The sequence below is a fragment of the Brachyistius frenatus genome, unplaced genomic scaffold, assembly GCF_029030835.1.
Source record: "Brachyistius frenatus isolate BFR_SWC_R1_liver_20210118 unplaced genomic scaffold, ASM2903083v1 Contig_16, whole genome shotgun sequence".
In the NCBI taxonomy this organism is placed as follows: domain Eukaryota; kingdom Metazoa; phylum Chordata; class Actinopteri; family Embiotocidae; genus Brachyistius; species Brachyistius frenatus.
Window position 1 is genome coordinate 3,017,194 of NW_027210615.1, and position 24,834 is coordinate 3,042,027.

The window sequence follows — 24,834 nt, forward strand, 5'->3', positions numbered from 1 at the left end:
TTTACATGAGCAGCAATACTAACTCTGATGGAAGTAGCTTTGTTTCTGAAGAACAGTGCCAGTTCTTCGCATTTTGATGCTGACACCTGCAAAGGGGCGGGACTAGTGTTGAGTAGCTGCTCAATAGTAGAGAACAATATTCTTGATTTCCCGGCATTCACTGTAATAATCTTAGAAAAGTAAGACAGGGCCTGTTTTATAGAAGGATCCTATTCCCCTTATCATGGTCAGTGGTGGAAGAAGTATTCAGATCCTTTACTTTAATAAAAGCACCAATTCAGCAGGTTCGAAACTTCTTTCTCCAATCTTTGACTTTTGGAGAGATACTGGATCATTTAATCATTTAGTGAAATTAAACCATGTACGAAGTTTCGAGAGAAAAAACACTATTTGGTGGAGCTGTTAACAACTCAAAGACTTCTGAAATTTGACCTTCACTATAACAAATGGTTAGAAACCACTGGTTCAATCTTTAACAATGTGTTGTATTTTAAAAGCTTCTTAAATAATGCATCTTAAAAGTAACTAATGCTGTCAGATGGAGGAGTAAAAAGTAGAATATTTCCCAAAAGATAGTGGAGTGGAAGTATAAGGCAGGATTAAATGGAAATATAATTACACAGTAGGCCTACCTCAAGCACAAGCACAAGTAGGCTACTTCAAATTTGTACTTTTAAGCACAGATGCTGAGCTACTTTCACTACTGATCATGGCGTAAATGTGCCCCATTTCCATTCATTTTTTCAACCTTTATTTATACTCGAGAAATCATTGAGGTGACCCATGTTTAGGTTATTGTGACCCGACTTTACGTTCATGTGATCAACCAGCTCGACGTAGAATGTGAAAGTATGAAAAGTGTCATTTCCGGTGGCCAACAGGGGGCGCTATGACTATGAGCGAATATTACCCCACAGGGGTCTTCAGGGCGGGGCTGTTATCATACCTGTGATGTTTGGAGAAGGTAGGTCCATGTACATAAGATTTAAAGCAACTCCTAGTTTCATGGCGAGACACTCAGACGCTCAAAATGGCCGCCTCTTTACGGGCACACGCATCGACGAAAACTAATTATTTTGATAAGATTTAATCCCAAACACATCAGTGCTCGGGCCCTGAATATAAACACAACGGCAGTGATCACAGCAAGGCAGCAGGATACAGTCAACAGATGCATGTCTCGGGGATTAATAAAGTAACTACCTAACCTAACCTAACCTTTCATTTAAGTGCAATTGTGACTGAGTAAGCACAATACTACAGCTCTAGAGTTGAAAACAGGATTGAAGAGTGGCCTTATAAAGTTGTGGATAATTAGGTAGGTAGGTAGGTAGTTACTTTATTAATCCCCGAGGGGACATTTTTTCCCGCTACAGCAGCATACAGAAGCAATAAGATAATAATAGAATAATAGAAAAGCAATAAAATAGCATTAAAATAGCAGTAAAAAATATTAAATATAAATATAAAATGCACAGTATATACAGTACAGTATATATCTATATATATTATATACACCAAGTGTATTCATATTATAAGAATACAAACGTTGTTGCCTACATGAGTAAAATATAGAAAATCCAACCTCAAGTACAGTTTTTCCCTGAAAAGCAGAAAGACAAACAGTATAAAGTCCCACAAACCAAAAATATCGCACTAAAGTTCTCGAACCTCAAAAGTATATAATATATAGATATATACTGTACTGTATATACTGTATTTACTGTATATACTGTGCATTTTATATTTCATATTTTAATATTTTTTTTACTGCTATTTTATTGCTTTTTATTATTCTATTATTATTTTATTGCTTCCTGTATGCTGCTGTAGCGAAAAAAAAAATTCCCCTCGGGGATTAATAAAGTAACTACCTAACCTAACCTAATCTAACCTTACCTTACCTTACCTAACCTAACTAACCTAACTAACCTTACCTAACCTAACTAACCTAACTAACCAACATACCTAACTTAACCTTGCCTAACCAACCTACCTAACTAACCTTACCTAACCAACCTACCTAACCTAACTAACCTTGCCTAACTAACCTACCTAACCAACTTAACCTTACCTAACCAACCTACCTAACCTTACCTAACCTACCTAACCTTACCTATAACCTATTCAACTGCGCACGAGCTGCGCGCACGCTTGCGCAGCAGCCGCGCTCGTGAGGTTCGCCGCGCGCAACCCTGCTGAAGCCCGAGCCACCACCAGAGGTACCTGAGCTGGCCGAGCTCGCGCTGTGCTAGCCAAGTAGTCGTACAATGAGAGATATTCTGATATTCTGCACAAGTGGAAAAGGATTTCGGGTCTCGGCATATGACGACAAACACGTGAGTGGTACCACGTGTCTTTACTGCCTCGCAAACCGGCTCGCTCTGTTTAGATAGCGTCCTGTTAGCACTCGCTAACGTTAGCCAAACAAAACAAGCGTGACTCACCCCTGAATTTACGTGTACTTGACGCATGCTACCTGAACGTCTCAGTTGCCTCCTGAACGTTGTGTCCTTCCCAGGACGATGTCCTTCCCAGGACGATGTCCTTCCAGCCGACTGTATTGTTATGTTTCTAACTAACCTGCGAGGTTAGCCGGACACGTTAGCAGGCTGGTTATAGCGTCAGCTAACAACAACATCGCGTGTGTACGATTATTCATTATTTCAAAGTTTAGCACCAATACTTTTTTTAAATTTATTTTTTATTTTACTGCGTTTCATTTATACCTTTGATATCCTGGAATGCTGAAGTAAATAAGCTGTTCATTTGCAGATAAAGCTTCCGAAATGGTGATCATGTCGGGCACAGCCACCGTGCTGCAACAGTTTGTCGGCGGCCTGAAGAGTCGAAATGAAGACACACGGGCGAAATCTGCCAAAGATCTGCAGCACTACGTGACTACAGAGCTCAGAGAGGTAGCGGCCACGATAAACATGCACTTGTAGAAACTTTTCACGAGGATGTAGTTATGTCCTGTTTCCCATGTTGATGTTTTGGTTGAGCTTCTGTTGCCCGCTGGAGCTGCAGTGGTGATTGGGTGGGAACTACATACTCAGTGATGTGAAACGTTTTCCCCTGGACTGGAGACACCTAGTTTTCCTACACAAAACTGGTTTTATGTCACTTTTTTGTTGTTTTCCACAGTTGAGCCAAGATGAAGCCACGACTTTCTACGATGAGTTAAACCACCACATATTTGAGCTGGTATCCAGCTCTGATGTGAATGAAAAGAAAGGAGGGATTCTTGCCATAGGTAAGCTTTAAACAGTGATAACAATTATATACTTTACTTTTTAAACTTATTTAAGATTTCACAGAACTACATTTAGATAAGTTAGGTAGGTATTTACTTTATTAATCCCCGAGGGGGAATTTTTTCGCTACAGCAGCATACAGAAGCAATAAGATAATAATAGAAATAATAGAATAAAATAATAGAATAATAGAAAAGCAATAAAATAAATAGCAGTAAATAGCAGTAAAAAATATAAATATAAAATATAAAATGCACAGTATATACAGTACATTATATATCTATATATATTATATACAACATACCAAGAAACACAGTCAACACATATATATATACAGTACAGTATATATCTATATATTATATACAAACAAACCAAGAAACACAGTCAACAGTGTTATTGTACTGTGATTGTTACTGCCCTTGATGTGGGTTACATGGAATAGTGTATAACCTTATGTACTAATAATGTGTTAAATGTTATGTTATTGTTTCAGTGAGTCTCATTGGAGTCGAGGGAGGCAATGCCACCCGGATCAGCCGATTTGCCAACTACCTGCGCAACCTGCTCCCTTCCAGCGACCAGGTGGTCATGGAGATGGCGTCTAAAGCCATGGGCCACTTGTCTATGGCTGGGGACACCTTTACTGCTGAGTATGTGGAGTTTGAGGTGAAGAGGGCCCTGGAGTGGCTGGGAGCAGACCGAAATGAAGGCAGACGTCATGCTGCAGTAAGTCACCCGTGCAAAACAGGGACTGGTGTTTGTTGTTTAAATACCACAACTTATTGGTGGTGTTTGTGTATGTTGGAGGTGAGGGCAGATGATGATTTGACTGTGGATTGTTCCATTGTACCATTGCCTTTTGATTATTATTATTTTTTTTATCTTTAGAAAGCTATAATAAGCTTCTTTGTGACTGGTCTATCTTTCCCTGGATAGTGACCTCAGTCACTGCTGACCAGACCATTGGATTTGGTTTAAAATAGTACCAGTATGCTTCGGGATACTTACTTTTACCACGTTGTTTGATGTTTTTTCTTCAATATGAGCTTGTTTTTTCAGTGAATATTGTACTGTGCAGTGTAATTTGAGAAATTAGAGAACATCTCTGTAAAACAGATGCACCTTTTTAATGTTATCTGAGAGCAGTAGTTATTCTCTGATAGGGCTAAATAGTCTATTAGGAATACACAAAGAAAGAAGGAAAATATAAACACTGATTCACTCCTTTTTTTTGACACCCTCAAAATAGCATTATAACTTCTGAATTGTTGATAATATGTAAACTTTACATTTATTTACACTGAAAACCAGTAAACTGGAGAGGAACACTTATGAGTGATGAGACACAAAATGGTTTTCTCTCTCTTCAGGTGCTCGTGTTGAGGGAGCTGGCCGTGAGTGCACCCACCTTCTTCTTTCAGCAAGTGCAGCCCTTTTTTGACAACATCTTTTACGCGGTATGGGACCCCAAGCAGGCCATCCGAGAAGGCGCTGTGTCTGCCCTGCGCGCCTCGCTCATCCTCACAACACAGAGGGAGACCAAAGAAATGCAGAAACCACAGTGGTACAAAGTAAGACATTCAACTCGGTATATTTTGTATTTGCCAGGGGAACACTAATGTTTTGTTTAACAGTAATTAAAAGTGTTTGTGTTTTCTGTAACAGCAAACCTTTGAGGAGGCAGAGAAAGGCTTCGATGAGACTTTGGCTAAAGAGAAAGGGATGAACCGTGATGACAGGGTCCACGGTGCCCTTCTCATCCTGAATGAGCTGGTTCGCATCAGCAGCATGGAGGGAGAGGTGAGTTCTGATTTCACGGTGGACTGTTTCTTGGATTTAAAAAGCAAAACATTGCACTCACTGTCGTCATTTCTCCCCAGCGTATGCGTGAGGAGATGGAGGAGATCACACAGCAACAGCTGGTCCACGATAAATACTGCAAAGAAATGATGGGATTTGGAGCAAAGCCACGCCACATCACACCCTTCACTAGTTTCCAGTCGGTCCAGCCGCAACAGTCCAACGCCCTCTTGGGTTTGTTGGGCTACAGCACGCCTCAAGGCTTCCTCAGCTTTGGAGCCACACCGGCTCCTGCCAAGAGCTCGCTGGTGGAGAGTCGGTACTGCCGTGAGCTGATGGAGGAGCGATTCGACCAGGTAGATTTGAAAGCAGAGGTCTTTGTGTTTCAAGAATACAACAACTGATAGAAGCTGAAAGTGCCGAAATTGTTTTTGTTACTGCATATTAACGATCAGGGCAGCACTGTACTGCACAGTGGGAACACTGCAATTCTGATAATCTTTTGTCGTGCCAAAAAAACCTCGTAGGATTTTTACTGCCCCCTGACAAAGAATGAGGGGATAGTTTGACGGCTGTTGATGGCTATAATGGAGCTGAGTTTAGAAATATAGTTTCTTTTACACTATTTGAGGGAGGCTGTGGCTCAGACGGTCAAGTGGGTTGCATACTAATCGGAAGGTTGGTGGTTCGATCCCCAGCTCCTCCTGTCCACATGCCCAAGTGTCCTTGAGCAAGACACTGAACCCTAAGTTGCTCCCTAAGTTGTGAATGTGCTCCTGATGGCAGCACTTTTCATGGTGATCTGTCTCATTAGTGTGTGAATGGGAAAAACCATGTTAAAGCGCTTTGAGACCGAAAGGTGATAAAGCGCTATACAAGTACAGACCATTTACTATTTATCAAAAGCCTGATTATAACACGTCATCAATGACATCAATCTCTGCAGTGGTATGCAGATTTGACCTGTTTTTGTTGTCCTACTTGTTTCACTCTAAAATGAAGGCTATGTTAGGTAAGTTTGTTACAGTACATGATGCTCTTTAAGTTTATCATTCCGTTTTTATTTAGACTGTCAAAGAGGTGTTTATTTAACTATTTTGTATTTTAGATCACAGTGTCAGTTGTTATGTATCATATTATAAAGTGTTCCTCTTATTCTGTCCTCTCCCAATGTCAGTCTGGGATTATATAGTTATGAGTATTTCAGACTGATTGCTTCAGGAAGTGTTTATTTGACTCTCACCGCTCAGACAGTCGATTTAATGTCTTGCAGCCTGTACAAAGCTCTGCATCGGTGTTATTTTCTTAATGCACAGATGATGTGTGAGGGGGGAAGAAAGTAGACTGAGTTATCTTTGAACTCACATTCACAGCAAGAAATCTCAGAAGTTTCTTGATCTCCCCAGTGGTAACAATGGTAAAGTCACATTTTCAAAATATATTTGGCATACTTCTGGTATTTATAAGGTTGGTGCCAGTCTTGGTGATGTTTTCTTCACCTGTTTACAGCAATATGTGTTCAGTTAAGGTAGTTTGTTTACCAATTGAATCATTTTTGTTGGTCATCCGATTGAATAATTGAGGAGGCTTCTATGTATACTTTATATGTAAAACTGCATTGGTGTGTGCAGAAACTCAAAATGATGGCTCAACATACTGAAATATATATTGTGAAATCTTCCAGCTGTAAGTGAAATGCTGTGCTGGTGTTTTCTTGTTTTTATGATGTTATGATGTTTAAATTTGATATCAGAAATAATGCTACTTAACTCCCACTTCATTGCAGCGGGTTAACAACACAAGACCAGTGCTGTTTTGTGCACCAGATAAACAAAGTTGACATTGATCTTTGCAGGTGTGTCGATGGGTGCTGAAATACAGGACCAGTAAAAACCCGCTGATCCAGATGACCACCCTCAACCTGCTGCCACGCTTGGCTGCCTTCCAGCCACATACATTTACAGCTGAATCCAATATTCAAACAGCAACTTGCAGCTATGTATTCTTTCCCATCTCTGAATCCACTGGGCCTTTGTATGTGGACATGAAATATAATAGTTTTTGGTCCCCCGGAGTAATATATGTGGGCTCTGCTTCAATACATCATTTGTAGTTTCTAGCAGACAGTCGATATAATGTCTTGCAGCCTGTACAAAGCTCTGCATCGGTGTTAAACCATGTGCCTTGTGGTTGGTCCATTGTGCAGATCAATACTTGTCAGACACTATGGGCTACCTGCTGGCCTGTCTGAAGAAGGAGAAGGAGAGGACAGCAGCTTTCCAGGCTTTGGGGCTGCTGGTGGTTGCTGTCAGGGCAGAGATCCAGCCGTACCTCACCAAGATCCTCGAGATCATCAAGGCTGCTCTGCCACCCAAGGACTTTGCACACAAGTCAGTAACTGACAGCAGTTTGTCTATATATATAACAAATGATATATTTTGATATTGAGATATATGTTTGATTTATCAATTATTAACCTTTTTGAAGTTATTGCCTTACTACACAGTTTTCTAAAAGCTTTCATATTACTGTTGTTTAACTCCAATTTTGTAGTTGTTGGATGAGACCCTTCTCCATCTCCAACATGAAAAAAGATGAAGCCTAAAATTCATATTTTGACAAGTATCTGCTTTGTGGCAGAGTTGATTAATAATGATCTTTGGATGTTGTCTTCCATGTGCAGGAGGCAGAAGACCATGCAGGTGGATGCCACAGTGTTCACCTGTATTAGCATGCTTTCCAGAGCCATGGGTCCCAGCATCCAGCCAGACATCAAGGAGCTGCTGGAGCCGATGCTGGCTGTGGGCCTCAGGTAGGACAGACGGGTCACTTTTCAGCATTTCAGAGTCTGATCTACACTATGTTGCTTTGAATTCAATTTTTTAGTTTCCACAAAAACTATCACCTCCCACTTTTTGATGATAATATTGGGTTGTTTGTCCATTGCTTTGGTCTAGTCCTGCACTGACAGCAGTGTTGTACGACCTAAGCCGTCAAATCCCGCAGCTGAAGAAGGACATCCAGGATGGTTTGCTGAAGATGCTTTCCTTGGTGTTAATGCACAAGCCTCTGCGTCACCCCGGCATGCCCAAAGGCCTGGCTCACCAGCTGGCCTCGCCGAGCCTCACTAACATCCCAGAGGCCAGTGATGTTGGCAGCATCACCCTGGCCCTGCGCACACTGGGAAGCTTTGAATTTGAAGGTAAAAATGGCATCTTATTATTATGTAATAATGCATTACATTCCTTTCATTAATTCCACTTGTGTTGTAAATTTGTTTTTTGGTGGAGGAAAATGAGCATTTCCAAGTACGAGTAGTGGTATTGAAGTCCAAGAAAATCTTAAGGAATTAACTATTGTTGTTGATGTGTCGCTGTCAACACACTCCACATTCAGTTGAGTTGAAAAGAAATGTGTTTTCAAACCGAAGGCTTCAATCATTAGGAACAAGAATGGAGCCACAGGAGGTGAGAAAAACATGGTCCAAAAGAAATGATTAAGTAAAGTGCAGAAACAGCTGAACCAGTTGTGTTGATGAATGTGTCCAGCTGGGGATGGATGAAAAGAACTCCTGTTCAGTTTGTCACTAAGCTCACTTGCTTTATGATTTTTTGTTGTTGCTGCGAGCGACATACAGCAGCGCAGGTCAAACTATTACTTTCCTTTTGTTTTCATCCTGTAGTGGACTGCTGGGTGGATTTGGCTGAATAGTTATTGTTATAATTCATGGAATATTTTTGTTAAGTAGTTCAATTTTCACTGCAGCGCGCCACCAGACCTTTCAATGTTTAGTTTGGAAATCCCAAAGCACCAAACGGTCATCTGGATAAAGAGGAGTCCTCAGGCTAATAGTTTGTTCACAAAAGTAGAGACACAAATACAGAATGGATCAAGTCATAGCTGTATACATGCAGTCAAAAATGACAAAAGACACCTTCTGATTATCTGTCAGGGCATTAATGCAAGTAATAAAAGCAGTTGCAATTCCAAGTCTCTCAGTTCACACACATTATATTATCTCTACTTCTCTCACCAGGTCACTCCCTCACCCAGTTTGTGCGACACTGTGCTGATCACTTCCTGAACAGTGAACACAAGGAAATCCGGATGGAGGCAGCTCGGACCTGCTCACGCCTCCTCACTCCCTCCATCCATCTGATCAGTGGCCATGTGGTCAGCCAGACCGCTGTGCAGGTTGTTGCAGATGTGCTCAGCAAGCTGCTAGTTGTTGGCATCACTGATCCAGGTAAGACACAAAACTGGACGTTTGTTTTTGTGTTGCATTTGGGGGGGGGAAATGCAGTACTGTGAACAGCTGTTATGAGCCATGATTATAAATTGAATAAAAGTGATAGGAGAGTCAAAATGGTTTTGTTTTTTTCCCTTGTCTCTTTTCCCTTGTAGATCCAGACATCCGATACTGTGTGCTGGCGTCTCTTGATGAGCGTTTTGACGCTCACCTGGCGCAGGCTGAGAACCTGCAGGCGCTGTTTGTTGCACTAAACGATGAGGTGTTTGAGATCAGAGAGCTGGCCATCTGCACAATTGGACGCCTCAGCAGCATGAACCCTGCCTTTGTAATGCCCTTCCTTCGCAAGATGCTCATCCAGGTAGGAGAGGCACAACAGATGGCTCGCTATGAGCTCAAGGATTTATTGTGTTTAAGGTCCTATATTGAGTTTTGTTTAACCTATTCAGGGGAACAGCAATAACAGTGTGAAAACGGGTTTTTAGAAGTTTTTGCAAGAATTAAATTCATTTTTTTTTCCGTTTACATAAGTATTTAAACAGCTGTTTCCCAAAGCTACTGCATTTGTTCTGCTTCAAAAGATCACCTGTTTTGTGCTGTTTCTACTGGATACCTCTAGAGGGCAGCAAACGCTGTGGTATTGTGACAAGCTTAAAAATCCCCAAATATTCCTCTGCAGGGCAAAGTCAAATTGTCATTGTTCACATACTGGTGTTATGTGCTATAACTTCACCTTTTTAAGATTTTTGTCCAGATGGAGAGCAACAGGTGTGTAACGCCGACTCTGTTTTGTACTTTGGTTGCAGATCTTAACGGAGTTGGAGCACAGTGGTGTCGGCAGGAACAAAGAGCAGAGTGCTCGTATGCTTGGTCACCTGGTCTCCAACGCCCCCCGCCTCATACGGCCATACATGGAACCCATCCTCAAGGTACAATTGTGCACGATCTCCATGGTGAAGGGGTATGAGTTCATGAATGTAAACCACATTGGTACCTGAGAGAACATATTATGTACCAAGCAGACTTTCTCTGAAAAAGCAAAAGTCTATTGCCGCCTCATTTCCATGAGCTCTTTGAATTCATTTTTTTCCCCTGCAAAACATAAAAGGAATTCTGGGTTTCAGTGAGGTCAGTGTACACCTTACTTTTACTTTTGCAGGCTCTCATCCTCAAGCTGAAAGACCCAGACCCCAACCCTGGAGTGGTCATTAGTGTCCTTGCAACCATTGGCGAGCTGGCTCAGGTGAGGCTGTTCGTCTCAGTTTGTTCCTGAGGTTTTATTAGCCTGTTTATTTTCATACTGATTTTACATTTGCTGCTTTTTGAAACCAAATACATCTGAGCACAATCTATTGCCATGTGTGCATAATTACTTTATTGTGAGTCTTTTGTTTTAATGCAAACAATCTGAGCTTGTCTTTTGCTGAGACAGAAATAAGGAGGTAGTGCCCTGCCTATGAATGCTTGCCTTGTTCCACCTTGTCCAGGACATTGAACGGTCCCCACAGAGGAGTCAGGAAAGTACAGTTAAAGGCAGGCAGGTCAGACAGAGTGCAGGAGATGCTCAGGTAGACCAAGTGTACACGGCTGACTCCGTGCAGAAAGAGGTGGAGGCCCAGCTGAACCAACACTCAAAGACGACACAGGAGAACGTAGGGAATACAGATAACAGACATTAAATGCCATGTCCAATTGTATGCTTTGTCAAAAAAAAAAGTAGTATCTAAAAGCCCTCCCCTGTGTATAATTGAACATTTAAAATTCTGTTAACAGGCAGTGGTTGTTGACACAAACGGACTGAGAGCATATTAGCTGAAAGTTTCACAGGCATTTTTCCACAAACAAGGAAAAAGTTGCCCTCAGAATAATTTGACATACTTTAATGACATCAAACTTTTACACAAAAGGGCTGTGAATTGATATGGTCAGATTGAACAGAATCACTCATTGTTTTAATGTGAAACAGTTTACAAAGCAGTTCATTCCTTTAATTGAGTTTAGTTTTTTGCCATCTGTCAATCACATCTTTAAAATAGCACAACATATGAGACTTTGTCAGTGATAGAATGATCAGGTCCTTGTACCTCTTCCCATTTCAGACCCCTTTAGATTTTACATGATTTTAGTGACAGAAATTATGAGCGTTTTGATTGGTTCTTCGACTGCCTTGTCAGGTGAGTGGGCTGGAGATGAGGAAGTGGATGGATGAGCTTTTTCCAATCATCATGGACATGCTGCAGGACTCCTCCTCATTGGCCAAGCGACAGGTACGTGAAGAAAATTAATATCTTGTTCTGGTCATGTCTTGGTTATTTAGAGCTTACAATGCAGATAAACATACACTAGAATCCAAGTTAAATACATCTTTAGCATGTTCTCTTACACGTGTTCATTTTATTGCATTAATGGTTAGGTTACAATGCAAAGGAAATTACATTCCACACATAAATCTTTCTTTGTCAATGGCTTTTATCAGAGTATCTTCCTCTGACTTTCCACCAGGTGGCGCTGTGGACACTTGGCCAGCAGGTGGCCAGTACAGGCTATGTGGTGGAGCCCTATCGCAAGTACCCTTCCCTTCTAGAGGTGCTTCTCAACTTCCTCAAGACTGAACAAAACCAGGGCATCAGGAGAGAGGTATGCATCGGTGCCTCCATCTTGGCTCCTCACCTCTTTGTTTTCCCTCCGAGGTTTTCTTAGTAGCAATGTCAACGCAGCTCTGGCACTCATAATGACTCATTCTAGGCCCACAAACCCTTCCTGTCAGCATTTACTAAGTAAATGATGGTCTGTTCAGATGTTTTGACTTTGACTGGTGAATCATAATCACATGACTACGTACAGTATGAAGCTATAGCTTTTTTCCATGATTATATGGAACTTTTCCCCAAGTCTTGAGCTAAGGGGTAATTGCCATAGTTTGTTCCCTTTCCTTAAGCCAATATGTGAGGCACAGAGAGTGTATTGTCACTATACATGGTCCATTGAAACTTTTTAAAGCACACTTGTCGTACAGATCTTGGTTATTAATGCATATTTTTATTCTGATCCAAATATGTGGCTAAACATTCTGCTTCCAGAGGCCTGAAGAGGCTGCAGACAAGACATTTTCACAAAATACTTATAAATAGCCTGCCATCCCTTTTTGAATGCTTTTTGAATGACCACAATCGGACACGTCATTTTAAACACTGGGAGTCTAGTTAATCTTTGTGTCACAAAGTCGATGAAATGCACTTTTCTGCTTTATTGGTATTATGAAGGTCACACATGATTCAGAGCAAAGATTGCTAACTCTGTGTCTCCAACAGGCGATACGTGTTCTGGGTCTTCTTGGTGCTCTGGATCCCTACAAGCACAAGGTGAACATCGGCATGATCGACCAGTCACGAGACGCCTCCGCCGTCAGCCTCTCAGAGTCCAAGTCCAGTCAGGACTCAGGTAGGCCTGTGATCATTGTTAACCAATAACAGTTGTTCAAAGAGTCTCCTTTTATTTGTGCACCAAGAAGCAAACCGTTTATTTGCATTCCTCGGACTTATAGCAGTATCACATTTTTTAGTGCAACAGCTGGAAAGGCACTAAACTAACATGGCTCTTTTTTTTTTCCAACCCTTCTCTGTGGGTCTGTAAAGTGGGAACCTTGAGAGTGAGTCTGTCTGAGCCCGATGAATAGTGTTGTAAAGAGTTTGTGTATATAGAGGACTTGGATGACTCATTTATCATAGTGGAATTGTTGGCGATTGGATAGACCACAAAAGAATTTGAAAATGCAGCTTTTTATAGTGATATGACACATTTGCTGCTCCACAGAATTTAATATTTAATTACGTGAAATACAATTTGTGTACTGACCCCTTTATACACGTATGATCATAACAAATGGTCGCCTGTTTAAACGTGAATGCACATACAGAATCCCTGCAGTTCCTTACAGGTTAGTGCTGTGTATAGGGTTAAACACGCCATGCAGCAGTTTCTCGTCGGTCAGAATATGATCGCTGTAGAGAGGAACAGATTTTTCTCCTCAGTTATATGAATTTCTGAATCTGGCTCTCATCAACCAGTGAAATCCTGTCTGCCCAAAAGCCACTTTACAGTTGGGCTATTTTTCATCTTATAAATCTACAGCTCATTAAAATGGAGCACAGTGAAGTGATATGTCTGTGTAGTCGAGACAAAACACGATTTTTCAAGGTCTTGACGCTGCATTTGTAAAGTCAACAGCCTCTATGGCTTTGGGTTTGAGATTTGTGGGAGCTGTTATTCTTTAGGATCTAATTTCTGGCTCTTGTCTGATCTACAGATCTCCGAGTAAAAATCCTCCACATTGAGGAAATATAACTGCCACAACTGGAGTGGGAGCTTTTAAAGTGGAGCTATTTAATTTAAGATGACCCACTTTAGACAGATTTCAAGCATCTGTTTAATATACTGTCAGTGATTTACATTACTGGTTTTGGGTAGGAGATCTTATTATAGCACATCCATATGCACTTTTATTTATCAACAATATCAGCCACATGATTCATTGTTCTAATGCCATCTGATCTGACTATGTTTGTGGTCATAAACGATTAAAATTCAAAACATTTGGGTAGCTTTGCTCTCATTATAAACAACGATATTCATAAGAAGTGGTAACAGTGCTAATCTAGGATCCCACGAAGCTGCATAGTTATTTACTTTCCACAATATTAAAGAACTGACATAATGATGATTTGCTCTTTTTAATGGGGTTCAACCTGTGAACAACACAAAGTCCCAGTATCGCTTCAAACTCTAGCATTCAATCTCTGTTGACTGGGATTAACTGCAGGAACTCTCGTCAACATTTTGATTGAAGGTGGTGCATTAAGAAAAGGTCATGCTGTCGCTCAAAGGCCGTCATCCTCTGGATATCTTGAAAATGCATAATAATGACAGTAAAAATGTGCCTCTATCTTCAGTCATGTGCGTTGTGTTATGGAGAATCCAGGTCTCCACTTCCAGTCATGTGTCTCATAATGTGACCTCGGTCAATATGCTAATAGTTTTACCAGTTTGTTCTGCAGCTAAATGGAGTGTGACCAGAACTGGAGGCTGTATATCTGTTGGCAGATTTGTCAGGGTCACCGTCTGTAGCAGCAGTGGATTTGACAGCATATTTTTTTGTAATGTGGGAGGACACTAGCAAGGTCCATCTCCTCACCTGACCAGAAAGAGGGCCAGTCACATCAGTAAAGAATAAAATGATCATAAAACTGATGAAATTCTGCATATCCTCTCTCAAGTCAGCTGCTGTATTTATATCTGTCATTATGGATGGGGAACAGTTTATTTTTTTCTATCAGCTGAAATCTGAATTACTGTAGCACTGTTGCCTCACTTAGCTACACTGATGCATGTTTGTGGGCTGTAAAGCTACAGATGTGTAGCCATCTTTCACTATCATTAATCTTGACTTGGCAAAGGCCAGAATAATAAAAGATCCAACAGTAAAGCTTCTCTCCTCAGCCGGGGAACTTTTTGCCAGTCTGTTCTGTCTTCGGAGTCTGAAGGGAGACGAGTGGAGCAGCAGCTCAAACTCTACTGCAGAGTGAAACGCTGAATACCAGACGTCTGTATTCTCTGATGCCTTGTAAAATTCAATAGCCCTGCATAGATACATGACTGATGAGACTCCATTTGCATTGCCTGGCACAAAACAAAATAAAGCTGCTTTCAAAAAAAAAAATATATATATTTACATTAGAAATGTTAACAAGACCACCACTGTTCTCTTGGTTTATTTTAATAACGGCAAAGAATTGTGCTCTCTAATTCCACTAATGACTGCTGGAGCCCTCACTTGGCTGCTCACTCCACGGTCCATCTATAACGTATGAGACATGTGAGCCTGTACATTGTGTTGTGGCAAAATTGGGCTCAGCTTCAAAAATTTTAAATGAATATCCAGAGCTGTCTGCATCAGGTTGCCAATGTCCGCCACAATACCGAGGAATCAAATGAATGAGGAGGCTTTATTTTGTCACGCAGTGCAAACGCCGATCTGAATTCAGCCGTAACCGGCCGATTAATGTCGGTTTGTGTAGCACAGAACAAACATGTTAGATCCTGTGTTCAGTGTATTTAATTTGAGGATTTAAATGCATCTGATTGAAACTAATGTAACGGAGTGAACCCATATAATTAGTGCATTACCTCATGAAGCCAATGAAGAGAAATGGATTCTCTTTTGCTGTGTTTATTTTGGCAAATAAAGTTATATTTCCAGAGGTGTTCTTGGGGTTTAAACAAAACCACACACATGGTACAGTCCTCTACTGCTGCAATCAAGTGTCGTGCTATGAATTAAAGATGAAAGAAAGACAGAAAATATGAAGTGAGACAGAAAAGATCTTATCTGACTATTTTGGTCCAACTTATTAAAGCTGCTTCTTTGTTTTGACTGACTTGACTCTACTCATTTTTGGTCCCAGGTGCTTTTCTGGATTTTGTTTTGCAGACAGTATCCCCTCAATGTGTCATTGTTACTATAGTTACGCCGCATGAAACTGCCGTGATATCATCTTCAACTTGACACACGTGAATAGTAGAAGATGTGGAGGGAATGCTGTTCTTGATTCTCAGTCTGTGGCTGTTTGTGACAGAAAAGAGATAGATTGTGTTTCAGAGAAGGCTGAAGGGAGCAGGACAAAAGACTGGTGAAAATAAATGGAGAGTTTGGGAATGGAGGGTTTGCGCAGGACGTCCTGTTTTGCACGCACACATTGATGCAATGATTGGGACACTTCTCTGACCAATTAGTGGTCTGCAGTGTTTTAACGTCACCTTTAGGTTTGGCTCAGCTTGCTTGGAAACTTGACAGAGGTGATGCCAAAAACTGTGCAGAGTACTCTGTACTATCCACAACTCTCGCCCAATGGAAAAGCAACAAAAGTGAGCTAAGTTAAGGGTTCAAGGTGAACCGGTACCAGCAGATGGTTCCAGAGCTGACGAGTAGCCATCAACAAGTAAACATCAGCATGTTGTCGGAGGGGTTGGGCTGATGGCTGACATTTGAAAAAGGCATGCATTGTTTAAAGGCACAGCATTCATTTTTAAGAATCAGATCAGTATTGTTTTATTTCTTTATGATGACTTTTTTTTTGGAGCATTTTATGCCCTTTAATTGATAGTGAAACTCTGCCTACCAGTTGGGAATCTAAACAGGAACTCGCTGCTTCGGGCATCTCAGCCCATTTGGTATGTGGCCTAAGCATTTAACTATTTGGTTGCCCCTGTTTTATTATGTTCTAACATGGTTTAAGCTCAGTATACATCTGCAATAGGTGCGAGGAGCAGGAAAACCCAGCTGCCTTTCTGTTTTGATCACTTGGGAAACCACCCATACTGCCAGCACAACAGCTGGTTTATGTCACACCATGCAGCCTGTACTCTTCAAGACTTTGAAATACTGAAATTGTTAAATGACTAGTTGGTAGAAGGAAGACAAAGTGAACACCCTCAATTTTCTCTTCCCCCCCAGCGGACTACAGCACCAGCGAAATGCTTGTAAACATGGGCAACCTGCCCCTGGATGAGTTCTACCCTGCTGTTGCAATCGTCACTTTGATGCGCATCCTGAGAGACCCGTCGCTCTCCAACCACCACACCATGGTAGTCCAGGCCGTCACCTTCATCTTCAAGTCTCTGGGCCTCAAGTGTGTCCAGTTTCTGCCGCAGGTCATGCCCACTTTCCTCAATGTCATCCGGGTCTGTGACGCCAGCATCCGAGAGGTAGGAAGTAGTTCAGAGAAGCCGTCTGGTTTGATTTTGTTCTCTGATTATTCTTGTTGTTAATAATATAAGTTCTTCACGAAGCATGTCGTATACTATATTTCCTCACTGTGCCTCTGTTGTGCTCCAGTTCCTCTTCCAGCAGATGGGAATGGTGGTGTGCTTTGTGAAGATTCATATCCGCCCCTACATGGACGACATCTTCACCCTCATCAGAGTGAGTAACTGTGTCAACATCTCTAAACACCCATCATCCAGCCCCTCTTCTTTTCCTGTGAGTAGGAAAACAGCTGCAAACTCCTAATTGCACTCAGTTGCGCTCCCTACTTTCCTCATTAGAAGTAATGTGTTCGGGGCCCCTGGATGAAGTCTGGCCCCACGTTGCACAGCAGTATGTGTGTTGTTGCACTTAACTAAGAAGATGAAAGAGGCTGTGGCTCTGGGAGAACAAGGAATCCTGTTATTTTTTGATAATATTCTTTTTACTCTCCTTTTTAGAGCCGCTCGTTGTTTAAAATGAAACTTTCTGACAGTAGTGGTAGATGTGTCTCACACTTACACTTTCCAATTCATTCCAAGAGAAAACTGCTGGTGGCTCGTGACTCTCATCCTTATCACATGATTTTGAGAAACTGCGAAAGCCACAGCAGGCTGCACTTGCACAAAAACACTTGTCTAGCACATTATTATACAGCAAGGCACAAAATATTCCATATGACCGTCCTTGTGTCGGAATCTTGGTAACACTGTTGCCGAAACTTTTGCATTGACGGTAACTTCTCCTGGTGGAAAGTAATTGAGAGAACTGGACCACAGCGCCTCAAGTCCCTGTGAGTTAATAAATGGCAAATGAAACAAAGAATCTATTCATTTTTACTCCAGTTGGGCTCCTGCATCCAGATGAGGGGGCTGGAATAGCTATTCAGGATGTACTCTCGCTTGCTCTCTCGTCAGCTGCCACAGGCAATGAGAGCAGGAAGTTGGGGGCTGCTCGAGACCTCTGGTCACTGACAAAACACCTTCGCCAGATCTCACAGCTGAAGCCCATTGACTGATTGAAGTAATGCGTGACTTTAAGCCCTCCACCTTAACTCCAATTGCTATTATGTCTAATGTACACAGTGGCCGTGCCTAGATTTTCCAAAACGGTGTCATAATCCACACAAGGGTGGATGTCAGTCCTAGTTGACGGGAAATTATCTCCATTCCTTGACATCGAGTGTTGTTGCTCGCTCTCCGCCTCTGGCACGTGAAGGTTTTGTGTTTCCAGAGGGAAATCTACCCAGACATTTCCTTCACACTCAGCTTATTGATGGAAACACATTTTGACCCAATTCCACAGACCTGCACAAACCCTCAGCACTATAATCAAGCAAGGCGGATGAGGTAGTGCTTTGGATGTACCCTCTGAATATTGTAAAAATTTATATACAGAATCTGGGCTTGTGTGAATCTAGGTCATAGTTATTTAGGACAAACATATGGCGTACTATGGTAGTCACATCTGTCCATTAGCTTAGGAATTATTGTGTATATTTGTCGGGCATTTTGTGTGTTTCAGAAAGAATTTTGGGCAAGTGATTCTCTACATAGATTAATGTGATATTATTTAATTGATGTTGTTCAGTTAAGCAGTAAACTAATTCTTCTTCAACTTATATTATCATCACATATTGTAGTATGAGAGCTGGAAAACTGAATCTCATCCCCAAGTCAGTGGGAGAGTCTATAGTTAAAATCTGAAACGGTGAAGTGTTTATTGAGGAAGCATCTGTAGAGCTGTAATGTAGCAAAATGTATTCTGTATGTATATTATACACAGCCAAGACAGTGTTTTGTAGTTCTGGTAGAAGACTATATGTGAAGATATTCTAACCAACATTTATTGATCTGTGCTGTAGGAGTACTGGACACCAAACAACCCCATGCAGAACACCATCATCCTTCTGATAGAGCAGATTGTGGTGGCGCTGGGTGGAGAGTTCAAGCTCTACCTGCCTCAGCTCATCCCACACATGCTGCGTGTGTTCATGCACGACAACAGCACCGGGCGCAGCGTTACCATCAAGGTGAGTGCAGTGCAGATCACTATCTGCTTCTACTATTGGGTGTTTTTCATGAGCTCACAGTCTCTTATTGTGTGCACTCTGAGAGCCCGACATACAGAAATCAGAGCGCAGGAGAAAAGCTGCCCAGCCTCAGATTGATTTACAGTGTTTTTATTACACAAAATCATATTTGATCAAAACTAATTCTAAGCTTTTAATTTTTTCCAATGCATTTGTTTGGCATAAAACATATTTTTTTTTCATTTTTATAATGGATGACGAAGCAATAAAACCTTCCATAGAAGTAAAGTTTTCAGTTGTCTGGCTGTACCTGCATTTCTTATCTCCAGAATTACAGGTTGAGTCATTAACTGTGACACATGGAAGTTTAACATATCAGAATTTCAGATTTGATGACATTTTGGAAATGAGAAAACTCACCAAGTAAATCAGTGATGAAAAAAGCAATATGAACAGAAAAAAAATCTAATTGAACAAATCGATGTGCTCTAAAAAGTGCTTTCGCTACCCTCAGTAGTGGCTTGACAAACAATGAATATTACTTGGAAAGCCATGAACGCTTGCTCGACAGAGTGCACAGCACTTTCTGAAATTAAAAAAGAAATGAAGTCATTTAAAAACAATTGAGATAAAAACAGACCAAACTGCCTGCTGTGGCCCGTCGCATCGGGAATATCAGCATCAGAGAAACCTTGGTTTGGATATTCCTTAATGATCAGCTTGTATCGTTGAACGGCTCTTTGTTCAAACCTTATTTCCAGCTCTTTCTTTCTGGTGTAGTTGCCTAACATTAATTCAGTTTGCTTGAATACATTTGATAAGGACCTGCGATAACGTGTCGTAGCAGAAGTGTCCGTATGGCCCTGTTTCCATCTGGCTATTTCAATCCGGACATGTTGGATCTGACCACAAGTGGCCAGCAAACGTCCAGGTGGAAACACACCCAAGAAACATTGAGGTCTGATCTGTTCAGGCCACATTCGGAGGTGGTCTGGCACGCATGTGTCCACATTCGTTTAGCAGTGGAAACACAATCCATCCTGAGGACGCATTGTAAGACCGACTACTCAGCTGACGCACTCTTGATATATAAATACAAATAAAAGCAGCTCCACGTTCCTGAGTTGGTATCTGACCCGGAGCTCCGGTGAGTTACCGACACGTTAAAGCAGGTTTGTTAGCTTTGGATGTTTTTGCTCCATTCAGCCCTTTCACCTGATCTGATCTCTGCCTGCTCTTCATTTATTTGTATTCAGTGTTCTGTGTGATTCTGCTGAACTGTAGCCGACTGACAGCAGGAGAAACTTACTGCAAACTGACGTTATGAAGCAGCTGATTAGGGAATTAAAACACATGATGCTTGTTTCACCAAAACCTCCTCTGGGTTTATCATTTTTTCTTTTAGTTAATATCGTATGTTATTTCTGACACATCATCCATAGCAATGGGAGAGACGCAGCGGACACGCGCTGTGGATCAATAATTAATTCATAATTAATTCATCTAACGAGCCGAACAGGACTTTGGGTTTCAGGATGTGAATTAGATTTACAAACTCCAGTGTTCAGACATTTCCAAATGTGAACTATGTCATAGATAGCCTAACCTGTAGCATAAACTCTTCTCATGTATCTGTCTTGTAGTTTATCTCCTGTAATTTCTGACACATCAGACACACAGCTGAGAGGCCACACCCCATTTGATCTACAGCCCCGCCCCCTTTGAGCCACAGCAGCGGAGACGCGATGGAACAATGAATTAATCTGACCCGAATCATTGGGGTTCGGATGTTCAGGTTCCTGTTCTTGTGTTTATTTACTTGTATATTTTCGTGACGTAGCCTACGTGTTCATTTGCATAAACAGCGGAGGAAGTGAGATTCAACCTCAGGTGGTCACCCAGGACCATGTTGATGCAAGGTGGAAACACTCGGCCTAAAGCTGGCCACTATTTGATCCGCTCACGGCCAGGCCAGATGTCTGGATTGAAATAGATAAATGGAAACAGCCCCTATGACAAACAAGAACAGATACTGTTAGTGCGTTATCATGCTTATTTCTTCACAGTTTGAAAATCATATTTTTAATATACTGCTTTTCTTGTTAACCACTAAGTTCTAAAGGTATTAAAGTACGGTTTGAGAACTGTTTATGTTGAACAGGTAATGAATGACTGACAAATTAAAGTAGAAAGGTTGGAATGATCTCTCGTTTGTTGATTGATCAGTTAGATCTCATTTAGTAATATGACCACACTGACCAACAGGTGTGAAATGACCTTAAAATAATATTTCAGGGTATTTTTAGGATAATGATATCCTTAATGATATGCCCGAATACTGAAAAATATTTAAATATTAATTCCAATAACATAACAGGTAAAAACTAACATATGACTGTGATTTGTTGTATATGTGGGTTTTTTGTGTATGTAAAAAAAACCACTTCTACACTACTGACCCTCCACCTTAGAGCCACGTTTGCTTGTTGTTGATGCTTTCATACTGTTATACTGTGTAACAGTATGACGTCAGCAAATTGGAATATTTCCATTATCACAATTTACATTTTTTTAAATAAAAATAATAATTATATTGATATTATAGTGAATTATACAATATGGTCCCCCCTTGTGATCAATCATTCTTTCAACATAAAAGCAAAACACTGACCAGAGATGTAAAGGTAGCCTGAGCTAATTTTGACCACTAGCAAGGATATTGTGCGGGTCCTTGTACAGGCACACGTTCACGGACTACATGATACACATTCCTGCTGTCAATGAAATACTCTTCCACTAACTAATGGTTACTGATTACCTATGTGCCAAGAAATGCCACAGTACACCAGTATCTTTTTAAATCTGACCCTTGCTATTTCCTCTTTCCCCTGCTTTTAGCCACTCCATGCCAGTAAGTGTTGAATTTTGGTGTGACTGCAGTATAAGAACTCTCCGAACAGGAGAAACTGTACAAATGAAAAAAAAAAAAAAAAAACTCTTGACTTTTTGATGTTCTTTTAGTTGTTGCCAACTTTTGCTGAGTTCCCACTAAAATATGGATTACTAAACATGAAATATTTGCCAACACGAACAAATATAAGGTTGCGGTATAGAGAAGAATTCCAGTTTAGTTCCCATAATTAGTAATGGTAGCAAAACAGCAGTATCCATGGCCCAGTGTAGCATGACCCTGAGTAATGTGTTATGCGATGGATTTTTTTGAGGTCAGAGTTGATCTCTCAGCTTGACATGAGAGCTGCGCTGACAGTAAGTGACACGTAGTGTGGCATAAATCTGCTGGAGAAAGCAAAGCTCACTTACTTGATTGAAAAGATCACATGTCTGATTTAAGCAGATAACTGAATTTTACAAGAACTGCCAAGAAGAGTTTGTGTTTTAAAAACGTTCCCGTCACTCCACAGTCCAACAAAGTCCAGGAGCTCAGCCCACAGTTGACTTATTGAGGTGCTGTTTTGTGTTCGCGGTTTCCATCAATATCCATCAAAACCATGTAGGTCTAAGCCGTTCGCTTGTAATGCAGCAGTTCAAAGACAACATAGACCTGTAACTAACACACTCTCCCGTTTCAGCAGCTGCTGCCAGTAGTTGTCAGGGTTTTCCCTCAAACTCTAAATCATGGTTTGGGCAGAGACCACAAAGACAGAATCATAAGGAGTACAGTCATCTAGTCCTTTCTACTCCGGTGCTGTTTTGTTTCAAAGTCTGCAGTATTAGATAATCCAACAGACCACAATCTGGATAGTCTATAGCTCGGGTCTGGGTCTGGAATCTAATCTTAAACACAGGATGGGGGTCATGAAATGAGGGAAGTTGGAATCGGGTTACCCTCTGGTCCAAAGGAGAAGAAAAGAAAAACATACTTCCATCATTTCAAGAAGCTGTTCTGCCCAGCCACCACACACACACACACACACACACACACACACACACACACACACACACACACACACACACACACACACACACACACACACACACACACACACACACACACACACACACACACACACACACACACACACACACACACACACACACACACCCCTCCACCTCCACCTCAGCTTCCTGCTGTCTCGCCATGTGCACATTAGACATGGGGTGGAGGTACGGGAAAGATCTCATGATGTGTGTTGGGAGCTGGGGGGAGTTTGTTGCCTGTAACATACGTCATCGTTTTAAGACCACCATGCATCCACCCACCCTGTGCACACATGCTCCACACCCCAGGATGTTTACTGTCAGACCAAACTAGAGAAAACCTTCTAAAAAAAACAGCTCTTAGTTGTTATTAATGTTTGTATTTAAGATACCTTGTAGACAGCTGACATTAAGTCCTGCAAGCGTAGTGACCACAGCAAAAAGGTTCTGGGTTCGAATCTGGGCCTGGGCCTTTCTGTTTCCTCCCACCATCCAAAAACATGCACCTCAGGTTAATTGACGGTTCTGCAAATTGCTCTTAGGTGTGAATGGTCTTTGTTTCCGTCTGTGTGTAAGTGTTGGCCCTGTGATAGTCTGGCGACCTGTCTAGGGTGTAACCTGCCTTTGCCCAAAGTGAGCTGGGATAGGCTCCAGCCCCCCCTACCCCCCCGAGACCCTGTTCCGGATAAAGCGGGTATAGCTAATGGATGGATGGATAGATATTCACATAGCTTCAAAGTGCCTGTGTCACTGTCTGATTTGGTGTCACACCATTAAATGCATGTAGCATTTCCAAAGCTGAGAAAAAATGTATACATTGTGATTATATTGACTAATGATGAGAGGAAGATCTCATTCAATGAAGACAGAACTCAATTAGAAATTTGAACTAGGAAATATGTGAATACTTTAGTTCTCTCTAATAATAAAAACACAAATTTATTATCCCAATACAAGCTTCCATGACTTTTTTCCATATCAGCTAAGCTAGTCATTTCAGTCATTGGGATGTTATGAATATATTGTACAGGATTTTAACATTCGAGCACCACCAGATTCTTATAGAAATGTATTCATGCACGAGTAATTCAATGGTCATTAGTGGCTGATTGGTTAGAAAAGTGTTGTTTAACTTTTAGTAAAATTATCAATTTAATTGGACGTCTATGACAGTTGATGCTTCGCTGATCAAAATTACTTCACCAGCATCAAACTGAAGGTAAAGGCAACAACAGGAAAGAGCTTTAAGCAACAGTTATTTGGGTAACCACCACCAACTAACAAAAGCTTCTCAGTTGCAGTGGAGGCTTGTTTTGAGAAAAAGAGTCCTATATAACCTTAGCACTGTGCATTAAAGTGTAATATCACACACAGCCACTAGGTGCTGGCCCCCAAAAACCTCTGGCTCTATTAGATTCACATTCAAAAAGCCCCAATTTCTCTCGTGAAAAATAAATTCATTTATTTCCACAGGTTCTTAAAGTGTCATTAGCTGAATTGACTCCTTCTGACCTGTGTTTTGGTGGTCCATCTGAAAAGAATTCCATGATTAATTAGATATTGGTTAGTTAGTTTAGTTTAATTTAATATTATTCTAGTTTTATTTGTATACAAGTTGTATATAATGTACATTTTCCATTTTTCTACCTACCTATCTATCTATCCATCTATCCGCCTATCCACCCATCCATATTTGGCCTCAAACAGAGGTATGTTTGGTGGCGTACCTGACTTGATTGACATGTCTGGGGTGCAGTCA

At 41.2% G+C, this 24,834-nt stretch overlaps 1 protein-coding gene across 2 annotated transcripts in view; it reads left to right on the plus strand.

Annotated features, from left to right (window-relative positions):
* The first annotated feature begins 2,205 nt into the window (after positions 1–2,205).
* mtor (mechanistic target of rapamycin kinase) overlaps positions 2,206–24,834 on the plus strand; it is an 84,893-nt gene continuing 62,264 nt past the window's right edge. For both annotated transcript variants that reach the window (XM_069693986.1, XM_069693987.1), the window contains exons 1-21: positions 2,206–2,339; positions 2,776–2,918; positions 3,148–3,256; positions 3,751–3,983; positions 4,628–4,828; positions 4,923–5,057; positions 5,138–5,413; positions 6,913–7,018; positions 7,261–7,447; positions 7,741–7,869; positions 8,015–8,259; positions 9,094–9,303; positions 9,462–9,667; positions 10,113–10,235; positions 10,466–10,549; positions 11,481–11,573; positions 11,809–11,943; positions 12,618–12,747; positions 16,817–17,067; positions 17,198–17,284; positions 18,969–19,136. In XM_069693986.1, the coding sequence (XP_069550087.1) occupies positions 2,790–2,918; positions 3,148–3,256; positions 3,751–3,983; positions 4,628–4,828; positions 4,923–5,057; positions 5,138–5,413; positions 6,913–7,018; positions 7,261–7,447; positions 7,741–7,869; positions 8,015–8,259; positions 9,094–9,303; positions 9,462–9,667; positions 10,113–10,235; positions 10,466–10,549; positions 11,481–11,573; positions 11,809–11,943; positions 12,618–12,747; positions 16,817–17,067; positions 17,198–17,284; positions 18,969–19,136 (3,237 nt within the window). In that variant the 5' untranslated portion in view covers positions 2,206–2,339; positions 2,776–2,789. The remainder of the gene's footprint in view (positions 2,340–2,775; positions 2,919–3,147; positions 3,257–3,750; positions 3,984–4,627; positions 4,829–4,922; positions 5,058–5,137; positions 5,414–6,912; positions 7,019–7,260; positions 7,448–7,740; positions 7,870–8,014; positions 8,260–9,093; positions 9,304–9,461; positions 9,668–10,112; positions 10,236–10,465; positions 10,550–11,480; positions 11,574–11,808; positions 11,944–12,617; positions 12,748–16,816; positions 17,068–17,197; positions 17,285–18,968; positions 19,137–24,834) is intronic.